At 49.2% G+C, this 20295-nt stretch overlaps 1 protein-coding gene across 2 annotated transcripts in view; it reads left to right on the top strand.

Moving 5' to 3' along the window:
• The window catches only part of COX10 (cytochrome c oxidase assembly factor heme A:farnesyltransferase COX10), a 118270-nt gene extending 98699 nt beyond the window's left edge, over positions 1 to 19571 (top strand). For both annotated transcript variants that reach the window (XM_053910640.2, XM_024564642.4), the window contains 2 exons: positions 4073 to 4305; positions 17719 to 19571. In XM_053910640.2, coding sequence (XP_053766615.1) covers positions 4073 to 4305; positions 17719 to 18079 — 594 coding nt within the window. In that variant the 3' untranslated portion in view covers positions 18080 to 19571. The remainder of the gene's footprint in view (positions 1 to 4072; positions 4306 to 17718) is intronic.
• Positions 19572 to 20295: the final 724 nt, after the last annotated feature.

Raw genomic sequence — 20295 nt, 5'->3', positions numbered from 1 at the left:
CCATTTGTGCTGCACCCCAGGTGTGTGGACCGCGCCTTGCTCTCCATCCTCAGCCTTCCTTCTTGCCTGCTGCTTCCCTGCCCGAGACACACTTCTCTGCCCTTGCTGTCCAGTTCCCACCTGTCCACTAGGTCTCTATTTGAACAACATTTTTTTCTAGAACCCTTCCCTGTGCGCCCACACACTACCCATCAGTGCCCGCAGACTGCCGTTTCCCCTGTCGCCCCACACTGATTGTTGCTTGCTGCCCTGTTAGCTGTCTCCCTCTACGCAGCAAGTGCTCCCAGTGCATTGCTCCGCCTATCACATCCCAGGTCTGCTTCTTCTCCTCTTCCTTCCCCTCCCCCACTCCCCTCCCCCCACACCCCCTCCTCCTCCTCTTCTTCTCCTCCTGCACTTCCCAGTCATTTTCATCTCAGGGAATGCAGGAGAAAGTTAGGCCACTTATACACAGTGGGGTAAACTGAAGGAGCTTTGAAACCCCACTGGAGTCTGCAACCAGCCTAAAGATTCCAGCTCTCAGCAGACCCAGGAAATAAGGGGACCAACCATTGAGTCATGTCACATCTGCTGTATGCCCCACATACCAGGGGGGGTCGGGTACCCCAGCACTAAATGAGCCAGCAGATGAGCCTGAGTACAGGTTCTGTTTCCAAGTTTTTTACTTATTGACTCAGTTTCTCATCTGTAAAATGAGGATCATCTATCTTAATAAACATGTTTTACATTATTAATTTTTGTTTTCTTTTTTTTTAATGCCATACCCAGTGGTGATGCATGTTCTGGAAACAGGCTTTTCCTGATACTGTTGGTGGAAGTGTCAACTAGTATAAACCCTGGAGTAGGGACAGGTGGTACAAGTCAAGGTCCCTAAAATGTGCAAGATCTCTAAAATCTGGCTCAACAGCCTCATATGGAGGAATTTATCCTCAGAATTTATCCTGATCTGTGCACTATGAACAACAGTCTGTATATATAGTGTTCATCCCAACATTATTTCTAATTAAAGAAATGGAAAAAATAGTAAGTGTGCAAACAGGGTATATTGATGGAGTTCATTGTGGTCTATCCATAGAATAGGCTGCTATGTAACTATTAATGGTGACCATGTAAAAGAATTCTTAATGGCATGGGGAAATTATTAAGATCTATTGAAATGAAGTAACAGAACCACAATTCAGTATATTCTCAGTTATTTTTAAGTAGATATATTACTAGGAAAAGGCTAGAAAGAAATTAACCAGTATGTTTCCCTGAGTAACTAGTTTAGAATTTCTTTTTGATTTTTGTTTGTTTCAATTTTTCTGAAATGAACATATTACTTTTATCATATGCTTTAGGAAAAATAAAGCATCACAGAAATAAACCTCCCAGAGTTTGCAGCTGGAGCCCCTTTGCCCATCCCATGAGAAAGCCTAGGCGTTCACCAGTCCAGGCTCCCGAGACCAGGAGGAGCTGGGTTCCTCAGGGCAGCGAAGTGCTGAGAATGATCCTGGCTACCTGGGTGAATGTTCTCTTTTCCACGTACGTGCCTTGTCAGCCCACTCAGTTTTTATTCACAACCCTGAGCACACTGATTTAAACCCCAAAATTAGGCTTCATATGAGGTTTTCTGTGATTTTGAGAAGGGTCAGAAATGAAACTAACATAAAATTGCCTATCTCAATAAATTAAATTCATGTGTGCTTTTCTGAATGGGCTTTCATAACACTAGTACTTTGGAATCCAGCTGGCTTCCACAGAACTTGGAATGAACAACCTTTTTTTTTTTTTTTTTTTTTTATTACACAAGGTTCAATTAGGGAAAATAAAAATATTTATGAGCTACATTTTTCTCCCACCCAAAATAAAACTAGCTTTTTAGAACCCCATAAGAAAAAAAAAAACTGTTCTTATAAGCCATAAACTACATTATTGGAAGAAGAACAACATTTGTAATATTTGCGGTGCTTTTTAGCCATCTAACTTCGCCTCTCTGCACAGATGTGAGATGAACAACACAGAGGCGTTGTCCTAAATTTCACTCTTGTCCTAAATTTCACTCTGGAAAATTATGTTGTTTGCTATACTGGGAAGCCAGGTGAGAAATTGGTGTCAGTATGTGCTGAGATAGAGTTGGGGGGCAAGCAGGAAATTGAGGGATCGAGGACGTAAAGACATGTAGTCTAGTTCATCAGGATGTTTGGGTTTGAGGAGGGATAGTAAAGACTTTGGGAGAACACGAACAATGTAATTGAGCTGAGGATGCAAAAGGTCAGTAGACAGTGGAGACAAAAGATAAGCACAGGTTCAGGAGGAGATTAAATAAGAGCAGAAGTGGAGAGTTTGTCTTTAAAAATGGAGATGTTCTCTTCCTCCTGAATGGGAGAACGGCATAGCAGGAAAGATAAAGGTACTTGTCACTGTTACATAAAAGGGAGGGGCATCCACTGTGGACATTAGGGGCCAGAGTGATTCTGGAGACCAGAGAAGGCTGGCGAGGAGTTAAAATAGTCACTTATGAGGAATGGGAGAGGAAATCTACTCCACTGAAGCATCAGCACAGTTAACCCGTACTCTTGACATGGGGCCAATTAGTGTGATCACAGGGCTGCCTCCAGCGGGAGTGGAGACGAGGGTCAGCAGATTCAGAGACGGGAATAGTCAGGGTGGGAGTGGTGGAAGGAAAAGGCAGAGTAAAGATGGAGGGGGCTGCAGAGAGGGCTGTGGAAGTCACTGACCACAAGACTTGGAAGAAGAGGGAACCAGGCCTCTCTAGGGAACCAGGGGGAGGAAACTCGGCCTCGGGGCTGACAATGCAGTCAGCATCTTGACAACAACATATTCCTTGTAGGACCCTTTTTCCCTCAAACCCCCTCCTCGGCGTTCTGTCTCCAGGGCAGAGTGACCACAGGCTTACAAGGAGAGTGCTGGTCACCATATCAAAGTGGGAGCTGGAGTTCAAGTCACTGCCAGCTTTGTGTTCTGTTTCCCTGATTTCACTTGGTATTTTCAGCAGATAGGCGCTCCTGTTCTTCCAACCCCAAGCTGAGTTCTAGCTTGTAACCACCGGGCTTCTGCCCTGCTATGGGAACACTGCAGCCCTGTGCCCAGGGCAGGGGAGGGTAGATGAAGGTTGTCTTCTTCAAGGAACTGGTTGTGGCCAAAACCAGGCCCCTGAGGAACTGTACACCGTGACCCTCGCTTCCCACTGAGCAGGTTGTGGAGCCTGGCTGTGTGGGGTGGAAACGGTCTCCTCAGAGGGAGGATTATGGCTTCTGTAAGGGGCAGGCAGGCTTGAGTAACCTCCCCTGGGCTTTTTAAGAAAGAATAAATGAACATGCATAGATTCAGGAACTAGTAGATCCAATTTATGTGAATTTCACAGAGCCTTCCACAAGATTCTATACAACATTTACTCTAAAAAAGTAGACTCTTGAGAATCAGGCTTATAATCATCACTACCATTTTATAGTTATATTTATTTGACAATTTTCTTTTCCATCTATAACACTGTGACCTCCTCTTGGAAGTCCCACGTCCACAAGCCTTGGCCCCGTGGAGCGGCACGTGTGTCAGCACCGATACCACACTGAGCCTGTCATTTACTACAGAGGGGCTCACGCAGGCACACTGCCACAGCCATCATCACCAATTAGGTGGTACTTTTCAATAAGGTATAAATAAATGGGCAGAACAACTTCCAGAATGAAGATGCTATTTTTTGCCCAAATCTCACAATACCGTGTTCTGAGTGGTTTATCTGTAGCTATCACTTCGCATTGACTGAAAAACAGAACCCTGTGCGACGCAGGCACATGTCCGCCCCCAGGAAAGCCCCATGAAGAGAAACAGTAATTAGGCGAGGACCTCTCCTGTACAGGTGAGCCAAGGGAGGCCCGAATGTCCCACAGCTGGGAGTCCTTATTTTAAGTTTCGTAAAGAAGATGCCCCATAACAGGGAGAGGCCACGTCAGCACTGCCTCCCGGGTCACTCCGTCCTATAGGGGGGATTCTCTCCTCATCAGCTCTGACTCCAGTGTGTGGCTCTCCTGCCTGGAAAGTGACAGCTGTGTTCTCTGCTCTTCCCCAGCCCGTTGCTTGCCGTGTCCTTTGCCACTTGCTGTGCTGTTCCAGGAGTTGCCCTTCTGACCTGGGGGGTGAACCCACTCACAGGAGCCCTGGGGCTCTTCAACATCTTCCTGTACACCTGCTGCTACACCCCGCTGAAGAGGATCAGCATTGCCAACACGTGGGTCGGAGCTGTCGTCGGGGCCATCCCACCTGTCATGGGCTGGACGGCAGCTACTGGCAGCCTCGATGCTGGTGAGTGTCTCACACATGGCTCAGCTTCTGCTCAACAGACACTCAGTGTGGGTGCCTGATCCAGGCACCCAGAGGCTCTTCTGTGAGCACTAGCATGCTCTGGCCAAAGATGTTTCCTTCTCTGACCTGCAGTATTTGGCATTAGAGTACCCTCTGTTCGGTGCTGATTCTTTCAGCAGTGCGCAGATGGGGCAGTCTGAAGTCCTGAGCTAATGGAAGCCTAGGGCTTCTGGGCTTTTCTCTTAGACTTGGGGAAGCAGCTCTGTCTCAGCCTGTGAAAACAGGTACGATGAATAGAAAGTACCTAGAAACCACCAGCCACGTCAGCACTGGTGAGGCGTTGGGGATGTCCCATGCCGTGGAGGTGCCTGGTCCGGGCCTCCATGCCCCTGTCCTGTCGTCCTGTGGACGGGATGCGCCTGTGTCAGCAGACCTGCTGCAATTGCTCTCTGGTCCTGCAGATCCAGGTATTTCCCCTCTTAGGAAAGCACAGATTATTTTCATTAGTTTCTAATTTATTTTTATATGATTTGCTTAAATTGTTCATGCTGCCTACAATAAAACCATTGAGACCTTCCTACATTTTTTTGGTGGTATGTCACAACGAAATTTGTGGGGTGAAGTAGCCCATTTTTACCATCTGTAAGGGAAGTTTCACAGCCTAATTAGTCAAGTAATTAGTGTGTTTGACCGACACTTAGGAAGGAAGTGGTGAGGTTTCCTGCAATATATGTAAGTACATATTTTTCACATGAGAGATCAAAGGCAGTTGACCATAAACCGTTGCCTATAAGCCACATTTCTGAAACTTTTCATAAAAGCTCTTAGACTCTGATCTGGCAAGCTTACCAAGATGATTACACCTTCGCCATGATTGTCTCTTAGAATGGTTTTCATATCCTGTGAATGTCAGCATTCCGTGGATCTGCAAAAGCAGTTTTCTACGATGTATGTGCTTGTTTGGTCTCGTCCACGTGGGAGGCTCGTTCACCACAGATCAAAGTGATCGAGAGCAGGGCTCTGGAGCAGGGCCGCCTGGGTTTGGAGCCCAGCTCCACCCCTCAATCGCTGGCTGCTTTTCAGAACATAACTGACCTCTTTATGCTATTGTTGCCTTATCTCCCCTACGTGGGGCTAATAATGGTCCCTTCTCCTGGTGTCGTGAGGATTAAGTGAATTCTTATTAAGTACTCCTAATTTATACAATGGGTAGATTAATACAGATGAAGAAAACTCATGAGATTTTATTGCTATGCAAACTCTGAGCAATGATTGTTACCTGGCTATTGTTTTGAAGACTGAGGTGCCTCCTGGCTTTGGTGGTAAAGAGTACAGGGTTCATTGGTGTGTCTGTCTCAGGTGAGGGGGGCAGGGTGGACCACACTGGTCTGACAGCCCTGGACTAGATGATGTCTGAGTTTCCCCCCAGTCCCAGGATACAGTGTAAATTTAAAGAGTACTCCTGCCTCCTACTGAACTCCTGATCAGACTCCTCCCCCTCCTCACTTCTGCTTGGAGCTTTGATCAAACCTTGGCTTGATCCAAACTCCCTGTCTCCCTAGCCCAACTCTCCTCTCCCCTCCTGCCCCCTCCAGATGTTCTAGTGATGGCCCAGCCGTACAGAGTGGGGGCCATGAACAAAAGTCAGTAACTTCTAGTCTTTCTGCCTCAGCATCACCCCATCCACAGCGATGTTGTGCTCTCATACTTCACACTTGGATGCCCTGCTCTGAGCCACCTGCCTATCCCTTAGAGATGGACCATACCCAGTCAGGAGGGCCAGAACCCTATTCTGTCTCCTTTAAGCTGGAATAAAGGCACAAGACACCTCAAACTACCTTTTCTGTCTAGGGAATCCCAGGCAAGGCCAGGGTCAGGGACAAGTATTACAGCTGTAGGGACAGGTATCCCTGGAGACAAGAGAGGGCAGTCACATCCAGGCCACAGAGAACTTGGCACCTCCATTGTGAGGGGTCCTAGGACCCAGGTTCTTGCTGAGGGCTCAATGCCCTTGTCACACTCCCAGCCCCTTCCCTGTGAAGAGTGGAGCCTCGGCGTGCATGGGCTGGAGTTGCGTCCTCAGAGGCCAGAGGGAAAGAGAGCTTTTCAAAGTCCTGCCTTTAGGAGCTGCCACTCAGGCAGGAGCCCTTATTGTTCAGAAACAGTCTGGATTTGGCTAAACTGCTAACAGATATATTTTACATGAAATTTTGGATATAGTCTTTCTGTAATCCAAATTTAAGAGGGACAGCTAATAGCTGTGCAATCACAGAGAGAAATGCCTTTGGCCGTGTGTGAGATGGACTTCTATCATCCTTTTTCTCCCATCCTTAAAGACACATCACCTGACACACAGTAACAACTCGGTTCACTACCCCCATTCTAACTGACCACAGGTCAGATTATATACCTAAAATCTCATCCGGTTTACACTGAAAGAATACTGCTACTTTATATAATGCTTCAAACTGCTTCGAAGAAAGTTTCAAAATGTTATATTGACAGAGCAAACTTGAGATAAGCAGGAAGTCTTTGCATGAATGAGTGGGTATGTGAATGCCTTCGATTTTACAGATGGTGAAAGTAGGTTAATCCACGGTCAATTGCCAGTCAGTCACTCAGGGCACCACACAGGAGGAAGTGATACAAAGAAATAAGGCATCTGAGGGAATCTAGTTTGAAATTTTTTTATTGCTGGGATTTTAGAAACTACAATGAACATGATTTTATGTAGTTTTGCTGTCTTCTAGAACTGCACTATCTAATAAGGCATCTACTAGCCACATGTGGCTTTTTAAATTGAAATTGAAACTAAATAAACTCAAAAATTCAGTTTCAGTCCCTTTGGCTGTATTTCAAATGCCCACAGCCGCCTACGGCTACTAGCCACCGTACTGACCGCACACGTGAAACGTTGTCACCCCACAGAGAGCTCGTTTAGACAGCACTGCGCAGAAGGGCCAGTTGGTGTCCTTGTGAACCTGCGCCCACCTTCCTGGTGTGAGTCTGTGCTTTGAACAGTAGGGCCTTGTGTGAGACTGTTCCCGTGGTCTAGCAGGGGTCTGAAACAGCCATTCTCAAACTTGAGGCACGTCAGAGTCACCTGGAGGGTTTGCTAAAACTGAGACTTCTGGGCCCGCCTCAGGGTTTTTCACTCAGCCCGTCAGGACAGGGCCTGCGGATCTACATTTCTAACAAGGTCCCAGGTGATGCTGATGCCCTGTTGCAGATACCACAGCTTGAGAACCGCCAGCCCGAAAAGACAAGCAGAGAGAGCTCCAGCTGCCTTGGAAACACCCAAGGTTGGGCGAAGGACCTGGGCAGGTGGTGTTAATTTGAGATGCCTGAGTGGTGTCATGTGTATTAGCCACAGATATTCTGCCTCTCTGAGTTCTTATCGTAGGGGACTTGTTTGCTTGAAAGAATCCTTCTAAGAAAAAAAATGGTGCCCAGGGTTTCCTTTCTTCAGTGGTATCTCCAAACCATTTTGTCTTTGAACCTCCAAAGATCACTTTGGAGAAGCCCATGGGTAGAGAAGGGGTGGGAATACTGTGTTGAACTGTCCTGATAGTAGGAAGAGAAGGGGGGAGGATGGGAGGGAGGCCTGGAGACCACCCTCCCGGAATAGCCTGGACCAGGAACTGCTGGGCCTTACCACCTTCATCCCCAGCCTCACTGTGCAGCTGTCAGTTGAGGACCTACTGTGTGCTGGGCACCGAGAGGTGCAAATATACCAAATCCAGTCCTCACAGAATCATGTCTCAGTCAGCGTCATTAGGTAATGAAATATTGCCTGAGCTAAGCCTTTAGCAGGAAGGGGGTCTTCAGAGGGTTGCAAGCCAAGCTAAGGCAACCTTGGAGCACAGTGACTTCGGAATTAAGTCATGGTGAGCTTGCCTGAGAAGGGCAGGTGCTTTCCAAGAAGTGGGAAGAGCACGTACTCAGAGGTTTGTAGGCCTGAGAGCTGGAGTGGAGGCGGGATGCCCTCTGAGGAATCCTGCTGTGCCAAAAGGGGGCGCAGAAACACTGCAGGTGGGAGCAGGAAAGCCGCAGGGCTCCACTTCTGGGGACCTAACCGCAAACTGGTTTGCGGCTGGTTGGTTCTTCCACTGTACTCGAGATCAGTGAGTTGCTGTAGCCCGCCTGTATTGTCCTCCCAAACTTGAGTGTTTTCTCTCACCTCCTACCCTCCTGCCCTCCCTGGTCAAAATGTCATCCTTTAAGTATTTAATGAAACATCAGTCAGATCGTCCTTTGAAAGAGCAGCTTGGGAACACGAGAGAACCCGTGGGTGGGAATGAAGGGCAAATGTCCAAAGGGCTGCGATCCCACCGAACTTGTTCCTTGCCTTGGCCCCGCCTTCCCTGACTACTCAGCCAGCACTCCAGGCACCCAGTGCTGTCATTTGTCACTCAGTGGTGTATACCTGTGCCGAAGCCCTTTCCCAGGACTCAGTAGATGGTGCACAGGACTGGAGAGGACTCGGCTCAGGGCGGTTAGTACACAGGAACCCGCCAGTGTCCCCTATTGAAGAAGCTCCCTGTCTAGTCTGGAGACAGATGACAGAGGGCAAGTACATAGCTGGAGAAGAGGATGGGTATCCCAGTGGCTTGTGGAGTCAGGAAGTAAGTGTTCAGAAGGACCTTCTCCCTGTCCCAGCAGCTAGCTCGTCTGTGAGATGTACCATGGCTGCCGGGCTGGTGGGGACCCCAGACCAAGCACCGGACAGCTTCTGCTGCCTTCAACTCCCCCAGTAAAGGCCTGAACCCTAACTTGAGGGTGGGGAGGGATAATGGTTCTCCAAGGGTCTGATTTTTCCCCCCACAGCTACTTTATTGTTTTTGTTTTGTTTTGTGCTGGGTTTTTGTTTTTTCCTATGAGATAGTGAAAAACAATTTCTCATTGTTTAGATGCCCCAGTGGGAGGGGTCCAAACCTGTGCTCACTGCTGTGTCCCAGTTACCCCAGCACAGGGTGAGTGAGGCAGGACCGGGAGGGGGGGAGAAAATTGAACAGGTTAGTGTATGGAAATTGGGAACACTAGGTCAATGTTAGTTGCTCTTGATATTTGCTATTTTATACCTTCACAGATAACGAGAAGCAGCATGCTTTTCTCGCTGCAGGTACAGCACAAACAGGCTCAGCAGAAGTGTTGTTCAGAGAGGGCCTTGCTTTCAAATGCAGTCCCGGCCCAGCACATGCTTGATGTGTCTAAAGATCATCATCAGAAAGGTTTTTCTTTGCGTCCATTCCCCTCCAAGGCGGGGCCTTTTCCTCCCACCTGCCTAATGACAGTTTGCCTTTTTTTTTTTTTTTTTTTTTAAGTTAAACTGCTGTTACTAGAAAATAGTAGAAACACTCACCAAGGAAAACTCAGGAAGGCCACATGGCAGGACCACTTCTGGTCCCAGGTCTGGCCAGCTGGTGCCTGGGTGGGTTCCTCACACAGCGGACAACGGGGAGAGGGAGGGAAGGGACCCACGGGGCCCAGCAGAGGGCCTATTGGGGTGGGCCGGGGCACTGCAGATCAGCGCTGGACAGCAGGCACCCCTGCTCCCAGCAGGCCCAGAGCCATGTGCATTAGGCCTCAACAGTGTTTATCTCCAGAATCTATTTAGTTTCTCGGGGGTCAGGTTAAAGTCTCTTCCCCCTCCTCCTTGCCGCAGCCACCTCTCTTTCCACCAACCCCGTTTCTTAAAAAGGCTCAGATTCCATTTTGTAATTTTCCTAAATTTAAATAAATCCCAAATCTTGGGAATTTGCTGCATGGGCCTGGGTGACGGTCTTGTAGAGTTGATTTGTAAATTGCCTTTGGTTTGTAATTCAAACTTTGTTGTGTGGTCAACATTAATTATGTCAGACAACATTCAGTTACAAATGAGGACAGAAATGGGCTCTTATCAGGAAGTGACATTTGGCAGATGGATGGTTTTAGTAACAAAAAGAGAATGAGTTTTTTTAGCCTCAGCTGGTAAACTACAAAACGTTAAATACTGTTTCACTTTATTTACCTCCTTTATTCCAGGATAAGAAAATAGAATAGAGGCAATTTATTCACTCTTTCATTCAACAAATATTCGAGGGCTTACTAAGTACCAGGACTGTTCAACCCAAGCACTTTTAAAGATTTCCCATAAAATGGTGACTCCCTTGAAATCAAACTCAAAAGTGAGTGTGTTCATTTTGTGTGAGATTTTTTTCATAACTAGCCTCAGAGCCTCAGATGATTTAAGATAAATGATGTTTTTAAAGACAGAATGAAGAAGGAATATTTTCATGGGAATATTAGCATGCCCAACAATATTTAGAGCCCTGTTCTCCCCAAAGACAACAGCACAAAAGGCTGGCATGGCGTTGCTAGACCCGGGGTTGGCAGGGGAACTGAAGGCCGGCTCTGGTACTGAGTGTGCTCCAGTCTTGTCAGTGAGCTGGGTTTACCGTAAAGTGACAGGTCTGAAGGAAATGAGGGCCAACGCCTTGTATGGCAGCCTGGTGGGCACAGTGCCTGGCACAGAGTGCATGTCTCACCAGTATGGTTCAAGCAACAGACTAGTATTGGGTGACAAGACGGAAAGAACCCAAAGGTGCCCAAAACTGCCCTCTAGGGGGATGATAGGAAGAGAAGAGGAGAGGGAAGCACTTTTTTCAGAGTCAGAAAGAGCTTTGTGCTTCCTTTACTCTTGTCTTTCCCTTCAAATGCACTCCCCAGTGATTCCGCTGGACAGTAGGAAGAGTACGACAAGGTGAGGGCAGGGAGGGCACCTGTGCGCCCTTTCTGTGCCCTCCATTGTTCCTGGGACACTTGCACAGAAGTTTCCAAGGGCAAGCAGTTACTGCCAAGCTCCATTTCCCACTTCCAGAGGACTTTTAATCTCCCCTTTTGTGGCTGCCCAGTTGATACACTGGCCCCACATCCTCTTCCCTTTATCTGCGGCGCCCTCGTAGTCTATTGCCCCGTTGAGGCTGATCTGTTTCACAGGCTCCTTTGTGTTATCCCTCAAAAGGAAGGCTTTGAAATCTGTGAGCATGAAGCTTTGGGTTTGGCTCTGCTTCCCCAGCTAGCCCTCAGCTTACATAACCATGCAACCCTGACAGCACAAATGTTACCAGTCTTGGAATGGACGAGCTACCAAGGGCCACATGTAGGGGAGCCTATTGTACTGGGGGGATGTCCTCCCAAACCCAGCACCAAGGTTCACTGGAGCTGTGTTCCCTGATCCTTGTCAAGGCCCCACGTGAATAGTGACTGGCAGTGAATGGGCTTGGGTGGGAAGGGGAAGAATGTAAGCAAGCCCACCGCGACCAGGGGAGCAGGCTGAGACCAGTGCACTGCATTCCAAAAGGAGTTTTCCTTGGAAGAGCACATGTGGAGTCAGAGCTCCAACTTGAAAGTTTCGGCTCCATTCTCTTGGAAACCACTTAACCAGAACTGCCTTGGCTTTGCTCGACAACAGAAGGATGGAAGTACGCCATGGCAGCATTTCCGGATTCAGGCGGAGTGTTTAGGAATACATGTTATTTCAAAGAGTTACTGGGAAGACACTGGTTAGCCCTGCCCCCGATACACCCCCCTTGTCAGAGCAGGGTGACATGAGATAAGGGTTCTCTCTAGCTGTTGCCACACACACCGCAGGGTAGATATGCTCTTTAACTTCTCCTTTGTGTGGAGAGAAATAAACACTGCCCTGGACACCGGGACAGTCTCCGCAGCTGCCTTCGAGCTGGGATTTTGGCATCCTGGTCTCAGGAAGTTGCTGTCCTCTGAGAACCAACAGATATGCCACCTATTTCACAGACTTTCAGTATTTTATATATTCATAGGCCAACAAATATTTTGTGAAAATAAAGGAAGCAGACATTTCTTCCAGATGTGATTAAACCAAATATGTGCAAAGATTCTGCTGTTAAGTAGGAAAATGAGAAAATGCATTTAATAGGAGCACAAAACCATAGGTTTGTGTGAGTGGATTGAAACTCCAAGACCATCTTCAGATCTTGGTTTACAAATTGGTAGGTTTCCTCTTCCAGGAAGCCTTCCCTGACCTCTCCAAGGCTGGCTTTGGTCTTCCTCCTATGAGCCCCACACACCCTGCCCCTGATGTCACATTCTTGGGCTGTCATCCCATGTGTCATCTCTCTCTGGCCAGGCTCCAGCCAAGGGCCTGGAGAACAGACTGCACCCATCACTAGTGGGTGCGTGTGAGTATTTGTTGTTAGCAAAGATCAGCCCAATAAAATTAGATGGCTCTGGGTGAGTGAGGCTGAGGGGAGGCCTTTGAACAAGTAAAGTGAGTGCTTCATGTTTACTGCACAAGGAAGGTGGGCACCTCGTCCCTGGACAAGTTCAGGTCTTCCTGTTCTCATTCACCTTATCTTGATGGAGAGAGTGATTTGTTTTACACTGTGTAGATGAGCAGAGGCAGTTGCAGCCCTTCAAGTAGACCTGTGTGGGGACGGGTGTTCTGATCACAGTCTGTGAAGGCTAAGCTGTGGTTTCTAAAGCTCTTTGGTTTGTGACAGGAAACAAACTCATACCCAGTTTCTTCTCACACAGAAAGCAGCGGGCAACTCTTATGAAGATGGTTTTTAAATTGTTGTTTTAAGCAGAAGCACAACTGAAAAATGTGTATTGAGCAAAATGGAATACCCCAGTTGGCACACTAAAAAGAGGGTTTTGAGAAAAGACAAGGAAAATCCCTTTGGGCCTGATACTTCCACCAGTTCGAAGCTGGTTTCCCAGGTGATGTTGCTCTTTCTCAGCCACTTTGGTGACAAAATAGATACTGAGCTCTGACTTCTGCTCCCTCCCCGTTTCTCACTCATCACTGACATTCTTGACTGGACATACCTTGGTCTCGTCGGTTTCCTGTGCTTGTGACTGTCATAACTGCAGGTGGTAATGCGGTCCAGCCTTTGGGATATGGGATGGCTGGTGAGCTGCAGGTCGGCTGTGCCACGTACCTCACGCTCAAAGCCTCACAGTGACCCGATGCCCCGAGAGCCTCTAACAGCACTTCCTCTGCACTGGTCCCTTTAAAATCCAGAGAGCATTCAATATTTCCATCAAAATACAAGGAGCAGTCTCCTTCTCTCCCCTTGCTTACTATTCAGTTGTGCCTGGATGGTCCAGCCTGCCTTTCTGTGCCTTCTGATCCCCCAAGGGTGCTCCCTGTCAAGAGAAACACGGCAGTCTGTTGCCTGTGCACTAGCATTATGTCTAAAAAAGCAATTCACATACCTTAGCTTAAAAATACTTTATTGCTAAAAAATGCTAACCGTCATCCGAGCCGATAGACTTGCTCAATGCAGGGTTGCCACAAACCTTCAATTTGTAAAAACTGCGATGTCTGCACAGCACAATAAAACGAGGTATTCCTGTGATCGAAACAAACTGTTTTGAAGGTAGCAGGACTCTTTGGAAAGCGCCTCTGCAATTTCTCCTTCCGACACGCATCCCTCTGCTCAGCTCCACTGGCATTTGGATCACCACCCAGCAGTCCGATGTTACTAATTTGAGTCAATCTGTGGCAGCAGTCTTCTAGAAGGGCTGGTTCACTGGGCTGAGCACCCTTGGGCAAGTTGATTCATCTCCTCACTTGTGATATGAGAGTGAAACCACCTATAGGAAGGGCTGCTGTGAGCGTCGGAGAGCATATACGAGGGCAGAACTCCTCTACACAGGGCCCAGGGCATAACAGCCACGAGGCAGTTAGCTGGGATGTCCTGGAGACAGTCTAGAATTCCAGAAGCAGGACTCTTCATGTCTCCACCATGAGTACACTCACCTGTGCACATCCCCAGAGTGTGCCACCGAAGTAAAGTCATCAGGTCACCCCCCTCAGCACTCCTCACGGTCTCCTGCCATTCGTTGCCCGCCCTCCTGTGGTGACCTGCTTTGCTTGGGCCAATCCCGCAGAATCCCCAGGCCCATCCAGTAGCTTCCCCTCCCTCACTCCAGCCTCCATGCCCTCCAGACAGGCCTGCAGTGTCTCCTCCCAGGATTTGATAGGGTTCTGCTTCCAGCCAGTTGGGTCATGGCTCAAATGTCACCTTTGGGAAGCCTTGCCCAAGCAGTCAACCACACTGTCACCCGGTTTTGACTCAGTAAATAACGTTCATTGCTGTTGCTTGTGTTTATGTCTGTATGTCCCTCTAAACTTTAAGCAGGTCTTGTCCTGGTGGCTGCCGCCTTACTAGCACCCAGAATTAGGTGTGCATGTGGTGACCCCCGTTACCTACCTACCCATGGAGTCAGCAAATAGCAACTCCTTCTCTTAGTATTGGCATTAAAATTGCAGTGTTTGCATGAACTAAGATATGTCTATATGTTATTTATGGATAGGGTTCACACAGATTTGGGGACTATACTGAAAAGGAACCCTAAAATTAAGGCTTTATTCTATTTCTTCCCACATTGGACAGACTCAATTGACTTACAGGAACCGCAGGAAGCTGTTTCAGGGGATGAACGCAGGCCCATCCCTCTTCAGCCTTTGCACCCGTGCAAGTCCTCCTCCACATAGGACAGCTGCCTGCTACACTTCACTCAGAAATGGCGACGGCCCTGCCCAGAACATTGTGAATGAAAATCGCTGTTCTTTCTTTTATATAACGTCCAAGCCTGCCCCTGTTGTCCCTCTGCAGCTTGCTCTGTTGAGGAAAACAGAGGAGAGATTAAAAGAGGGCTCGTTTCTCACTGTCATTGGCTCCTGCACAACAGGGGTCCTTCTGGGCTGTAGAGCCCAGACTGACTTTCTCGGTGATTCTGAGTCATGTAAACCACTCTCCATCTGGTGCATTCTGTGGTATTCATAGCCCCATCCTTTTTCTGAACAGTCCCGCAGACGCAGGGCTTCAAGGAGCCTGATTACCTGAAATAGCACGTGGTTACAAGTTCCCAGCTTGTCTGTGCTGGACGGCGCTTCCCCAGGTAGATGACACTGGTCATAAACTGTCAGTTGTCTGATCAGGGACCCCCAGGAGACAGTTCAGCATCAGAAACAAGGCTGGGAGTCAGGGCACCCGAGACCCTCCGAAGAGGGAGGAGGTGGGGAGTGGACCAAGTCCTGATAGTTGGCCGTCTGGGGTCTCACATACCAGTGCTGGAAACAGTGGCCCAGGGGCCATTGGTGCTAAAGCAGCTCCTCTTACCCAGGGGATTTCCACTGAAGAGTCTCAGGCCCTCCACTGCAGGAATACTGAGCACTTCCTGTACTCCACCTCCACAGACACGAAGACGGAACACAGGCTTAAGGACTTGTTCACAGTCAGCTAGGAGACATGGACAGGAGTAGCTCACACAGCCCGGTCTACTCAGCCCAGCTGTGGCTCTGGGTACACAGCCTAGCCAGACCCTCCCACAGCCACCCCAGCTACTCTCCCAGATGTCTTCCCTCAAGGCACACCCAAGGTCATCTTCATGGGCTGCCCTCCCCACTTCCCTGTGCATCCTCTCAGTGAGCCTCATTGCCAGGGATTCCCAACCTAGGGATTGCCCTTGATGCTCCATCTCCTTCTGCTCCTGATCTCTGTGCACACGGCCTGTCATTGCCGCCACCCGAGTCCTGTGCTAGTCCAGGCTCTGTCCGTGTCTCCTCCACCACATTCATCTCATCTCCTGATGGATCCTTCTTACCTGCTCTGGGCCTCTCAGGTGTGTTCTTTCACCAACGTCCCTTTACTGGGCACCCCACACACAGGCTCATGTTCTTACACGGAAAAGTCCTTTGTGACATTCTTCTGCTTTGAGGGGAGCGCCAGCCCTTAACAGGGCCAGAGAGTCAGGGTGCTGCCCCCTCCCTCCCTCCCTCCAGCCTGACACTGAACAGCTCCCTTTGTTCTCTGCACTGCAGCCACAGGGCCTTCCTTTTTCATTTCATTCTGTAAATTACATACAGTAAAACTGACCTTTTCCCTGTGTTGCAGAGCTCTGTGACCCTACCACAGGACTCCTGTCCCTTCAGTACCTCACTGCACCGCACATCTCCCTGCCCCAAGGCCTGTGCAGAGCCCTCTCGGGACTAGACTTCTTCTCCCTGGGAGCTCAGCTCAGTCGCCCCCCCTCACAGCAGTCTCCCCCAGTCCCCCCCAGTCTCCGGACCTCGAGCTGCAGGCCTGCATTGCACGTCATTCTGCACAGTGCCGAAGTGCTGACGGGCGTTCACTAGTGTGGCTCGGGAGAGATGACGGGAACTCGGTGCCTCAGGGACACATGGCTTTGTTTTATCCCCAGTGCTTGCACTTAGTGGGTGCTCAGTGGACATGTTTGTGTGACTGAATGAGTAGTAAATGTCTTACTCAGTAATGACTGTGGCCCCTGCTGTCTGATACCGAGGGAGGTGGCTTGGTGTAGCGGAGCCCAGTCTTTGTATGAGACAGGCTCCTTTCGAATTCCTCCTTCACCTTTGGAGAACATGTCATCATCTGATCTGTTTATATATTTCTTTGTTTAATGAGCATGAAACTCACCTGAAATCCTATGGTCAGGATTAAATGAGGTCAACTGTAAAGTCTCACATGACAGTGCTCCGTCAATGGCAGGCTTCTCTACCCTGTGCAGGTGTGGGGAGGCCCTGCTCTAGAGAAAAGGGCTAAATGGTGCTCAGGGTACTAACATGTCCTGTTGGAAAACTGTAAAGCTAGACAGGTTACTGTTCTACCCTCAAACCCGGGTCCTTTATGCCAGTCCATTCATTTAACATGTGCTGTTTTAGTGCCTCCTGCCTGCCACATTGTGCAGGCTCTGGGGAATTGGAGAGCCATGTGCCAGGCACCGCCCTGGGGCCCCAGCAGTCCCTGGTGGAATTATCAGTAGGTACACAGATAAAAACCTGGGTGTCCCCAGGCAGGCCTGGAGCTTCGTACCTTTTCTGTCAGTGCTGAGCAGGGAGCTGCTAATAGCTCTGATGTGGGACCTTGGGGAGCTCAGCCAGGTGGGCTTGGAGTGTCTTTGCACCTGCTGAAGTACTTCTCTGGCAAGGCCCAGTGTGTGGGCACAGAGCTGAAAGGCCAGCAGAGGTCCCACTGGGGCAGCCCACTGTAAACATGTTTGCAAGTATGTAGGGGCTTCTTACATTGTCATGGTGCTGGGCAGGAGCCACAGGTGCTTGCAGTCCTGCAGTGGTGCAGCCCACCCAGGAAGCCAGGTGTGCCCAGTGCAGGCACCGCCCCGCTGAGGTAGAGAGCTGGGAGTGGGGAGTCTTGGGGGGCATTCAGCTCCTGATCCTGCTTGTCTTGGGTGGGAGGCCAAGTTGGGCAAGCAGAGCTGAGAGCAGAGCCCTCAGAGAGTCTGAGATCTGGTGAAATGGGACAGAGTGCCTTGGAGCCAGGGAGGCTGTGGGGTGAGAGAAGAGGTGCCTTTGTCAAGTCTCTGATGATGCATCGTTGCTTCCTTTTGTCTCTAACCCTCCCTCAGGAGCGTTTCTCTTGGGAGGAATCCTGTACTCCTGGCAGTTTCCTCACTTCAACGCACTCAGCTGGGGCCTCCGAGAGGACTATTCCCGAGGGGGCTACTGCATGATGTCAGTCACCCACCCGGCCCTGTGCCGGCGCGTTGCCCTGCGCCACTGCCTGGCCTTGATCGGACTGTGCACGGCAGCCCCCGTCCTGGATGTTACTACGTGGACCTTCCCCGCCATCTCGCTGCCCATCAATGTGTATATTTCCTACCTTGGCTTCCAGTTCTACACGGATGCAGACCGGAAGAGTTCCAGGAGACTGTTCTTCTGCAGCCTCTGGCATCTGCCCTTGCTCCTGCTGCTCATGCTCACCTGTAAGCAGCAGCCACCGGGTGGGAAGAGTGACAGGAAAGAGCCTCAGGGTTGAAATCACAATGGCATGTGGGAAAAAACAAAAACATACCAGGAGACACACAACTTTTCCCCTTTGCTGTTAGGCAAGAATATTTTGGTAATTCTGGAGCAAGAGAATGACCAGTACAAGGTTGTAAAATGATTTGGTGGTTAATGATCATATGATAAATTTTTTTAATGATGATATACAAAATGCTCCCCAAGTTAGAAATGGGTTAGCTCAGTTGATTAACACAAAGAGTTAGTTTTCTCTTTGAGGGTCTTTACATATCTCTTCTCCAGCCCCACCCCTCTCCGTTTTCTTCTTCCTCACATAGATGAATAGGTGCGCTTCCCCCTTTGTCTGCCCCCCCACCACACACGCAGCCCCACCTGCCAACCGGACCTTTCAGGGTGAGCACTCCTACTCTGATATCTGTGGCCTCAGGTCCCTCAAGGACCATGTCAGAGGACAGGTATGGTGCTGGCTGCAGCACCTCCTTTCCTGTGAATGAGCCAGGGCCCCCAAATCTAGCTTTCTCTACCCCATACATGTTCTCAACCGCATACTCCCTCAAACGATGACAGAATACCAAGGATGGGCTGTCGCATGCCATTCGGAGGAAGAATTCCAAACGGTTGCCTAGGGAATCTCAGACTGGACTGCTAGTCCCTGCCCACCCCCAGCACATATCAGCATTTCAAAAACTCCAAGGAATCAAAGGCATCTTTATAGTTCACTGTCAAATACAGGAGGAGCCTAAAGCATTGCTTTCTAGAAGGGTAGAAACCCCTCTGGCTCAGCTCCCTCACTGTTCTCTTTAGTCCTGTGTAGAGGGTCAGCCCCCTTTTGCTGCACTGCTCCTCCAAGTCTGTCTACGAGGGGAAGCTAGAAAAAGGTGAGTGGGGCTACCCGCCCACATAGCTCATGTTCTTGTCCCTTCAGTGAGGAATACATTTCCATCCTGGCCTCCTTTGAATTCAGGAATTAGCCTCCACACATCCAGCGGCTCTGAAAGCCAGGGCCCAAGTTGGACCCCTGATAGGGCTGCCCCTGGCTTGGAGCTGTCAGAGTGTTCCGGGAGCCAGGTGTGACTCGGTCACCTGTGGTTCCATCAGCCCTTCATGTATGCCCCCTCATCCACTCTAGTTCTACTTGCCTGAAGGTCTTGAAGCTTAACAGAATGTTTTAATTACTCATTCTCCCTGTAGGAATTCATTTGGAGAGTTTAAACGACATTTAAACTGTCGTTGCAATATGCCTGATCTCTCAAAAATTTCTAAAACCATTGCAGATAGTGTCTGATTCCTGTTTGTTCTTATCTGAAATATTACCTCTTGGCTGTGCCCGGGTTGTTCACTGTGAGGACGTGGCACAGGAGTGTCTGGAAAGAACACGCACAACTTGTAGCAGCCCTGATGTTTGTAAAATGCTTCGGTTCTCTCTCTCTGCTGCAGTAAAGGAGTATAATAAGAATGGAGTATCTGATGTCATTTTATTTAAGCATCCATGCTGAGGTTGGACAGTTCCTGGTAGAGCTAATAACATTGGACCCACTTTCATGAGCTAGCAGAAGGCTAGAAGGCAGGCACATGATTCTGTTTGCAAGTGGTGGGAGTGAGCCTCCTTAAATTTTGATACTTGTGCACCCGAAAGCAAAGGGCTGTGACCCACCTGCCCCCACCCTACCTTCTCCTCAGAATCATCTTGTCTCTCCCTTCTTCCTCCAAAACCACCGCCAAATGAATCTTCCTGGGGGAGTCTTTGACCTGTCCTGCTCCGAAAATACCAATGGCATGCTGTCCACCCAAGATGTGAAAACCAGGCTTCTTACTCAGTCCCAGCATACTCACCAGTTTTCTCTCCAAGAAACTTCAATGGGAAGCCACTTCACTGCTCACTGCTTCTCACACCTCTCAGAAGCTGCACTGGCCCTTCCTATACCCTTTTCCTATGTGTCCTGGGGTGGAATGTGGAATTCACACTCCCATGACCCTTAACAGCCCCAGCACGGACAGTTGCTCCATCATAAGGACCCCATGCCCATCAGCACTTCCCGTGCAGGTGAAGCATATGTTCCCCAAACGCTCTTATCAGGTATCTCTGGGAGACGGTGCCTACTACAGCTCTCCTGGGGAGTCCCTAGGCATGTGTACATAGTAAGGCCTTAGAAAGACTCAAGGTTAAAAATACAAAATCT

Source organism: Desmodus rotundus, chromosome 9 (genome assembly GCF_022682495.2).
Source record: "Desmodus rotundus isolate HL8 chromosome 9, HLdesRot8A.1, whole genome shotgun sequence".
NCBI classification, from domain to species: Eukaryota; Metazoa; Chordata; class Mammalia; order Chiroptera; family Phyllostomidae; genus Desmodus; species Desmodus rotundus.
Note: the sequence above shows the minus strand (reverse complement) of the source record. Positions and strands in the feature narration are given on the sequence as shown.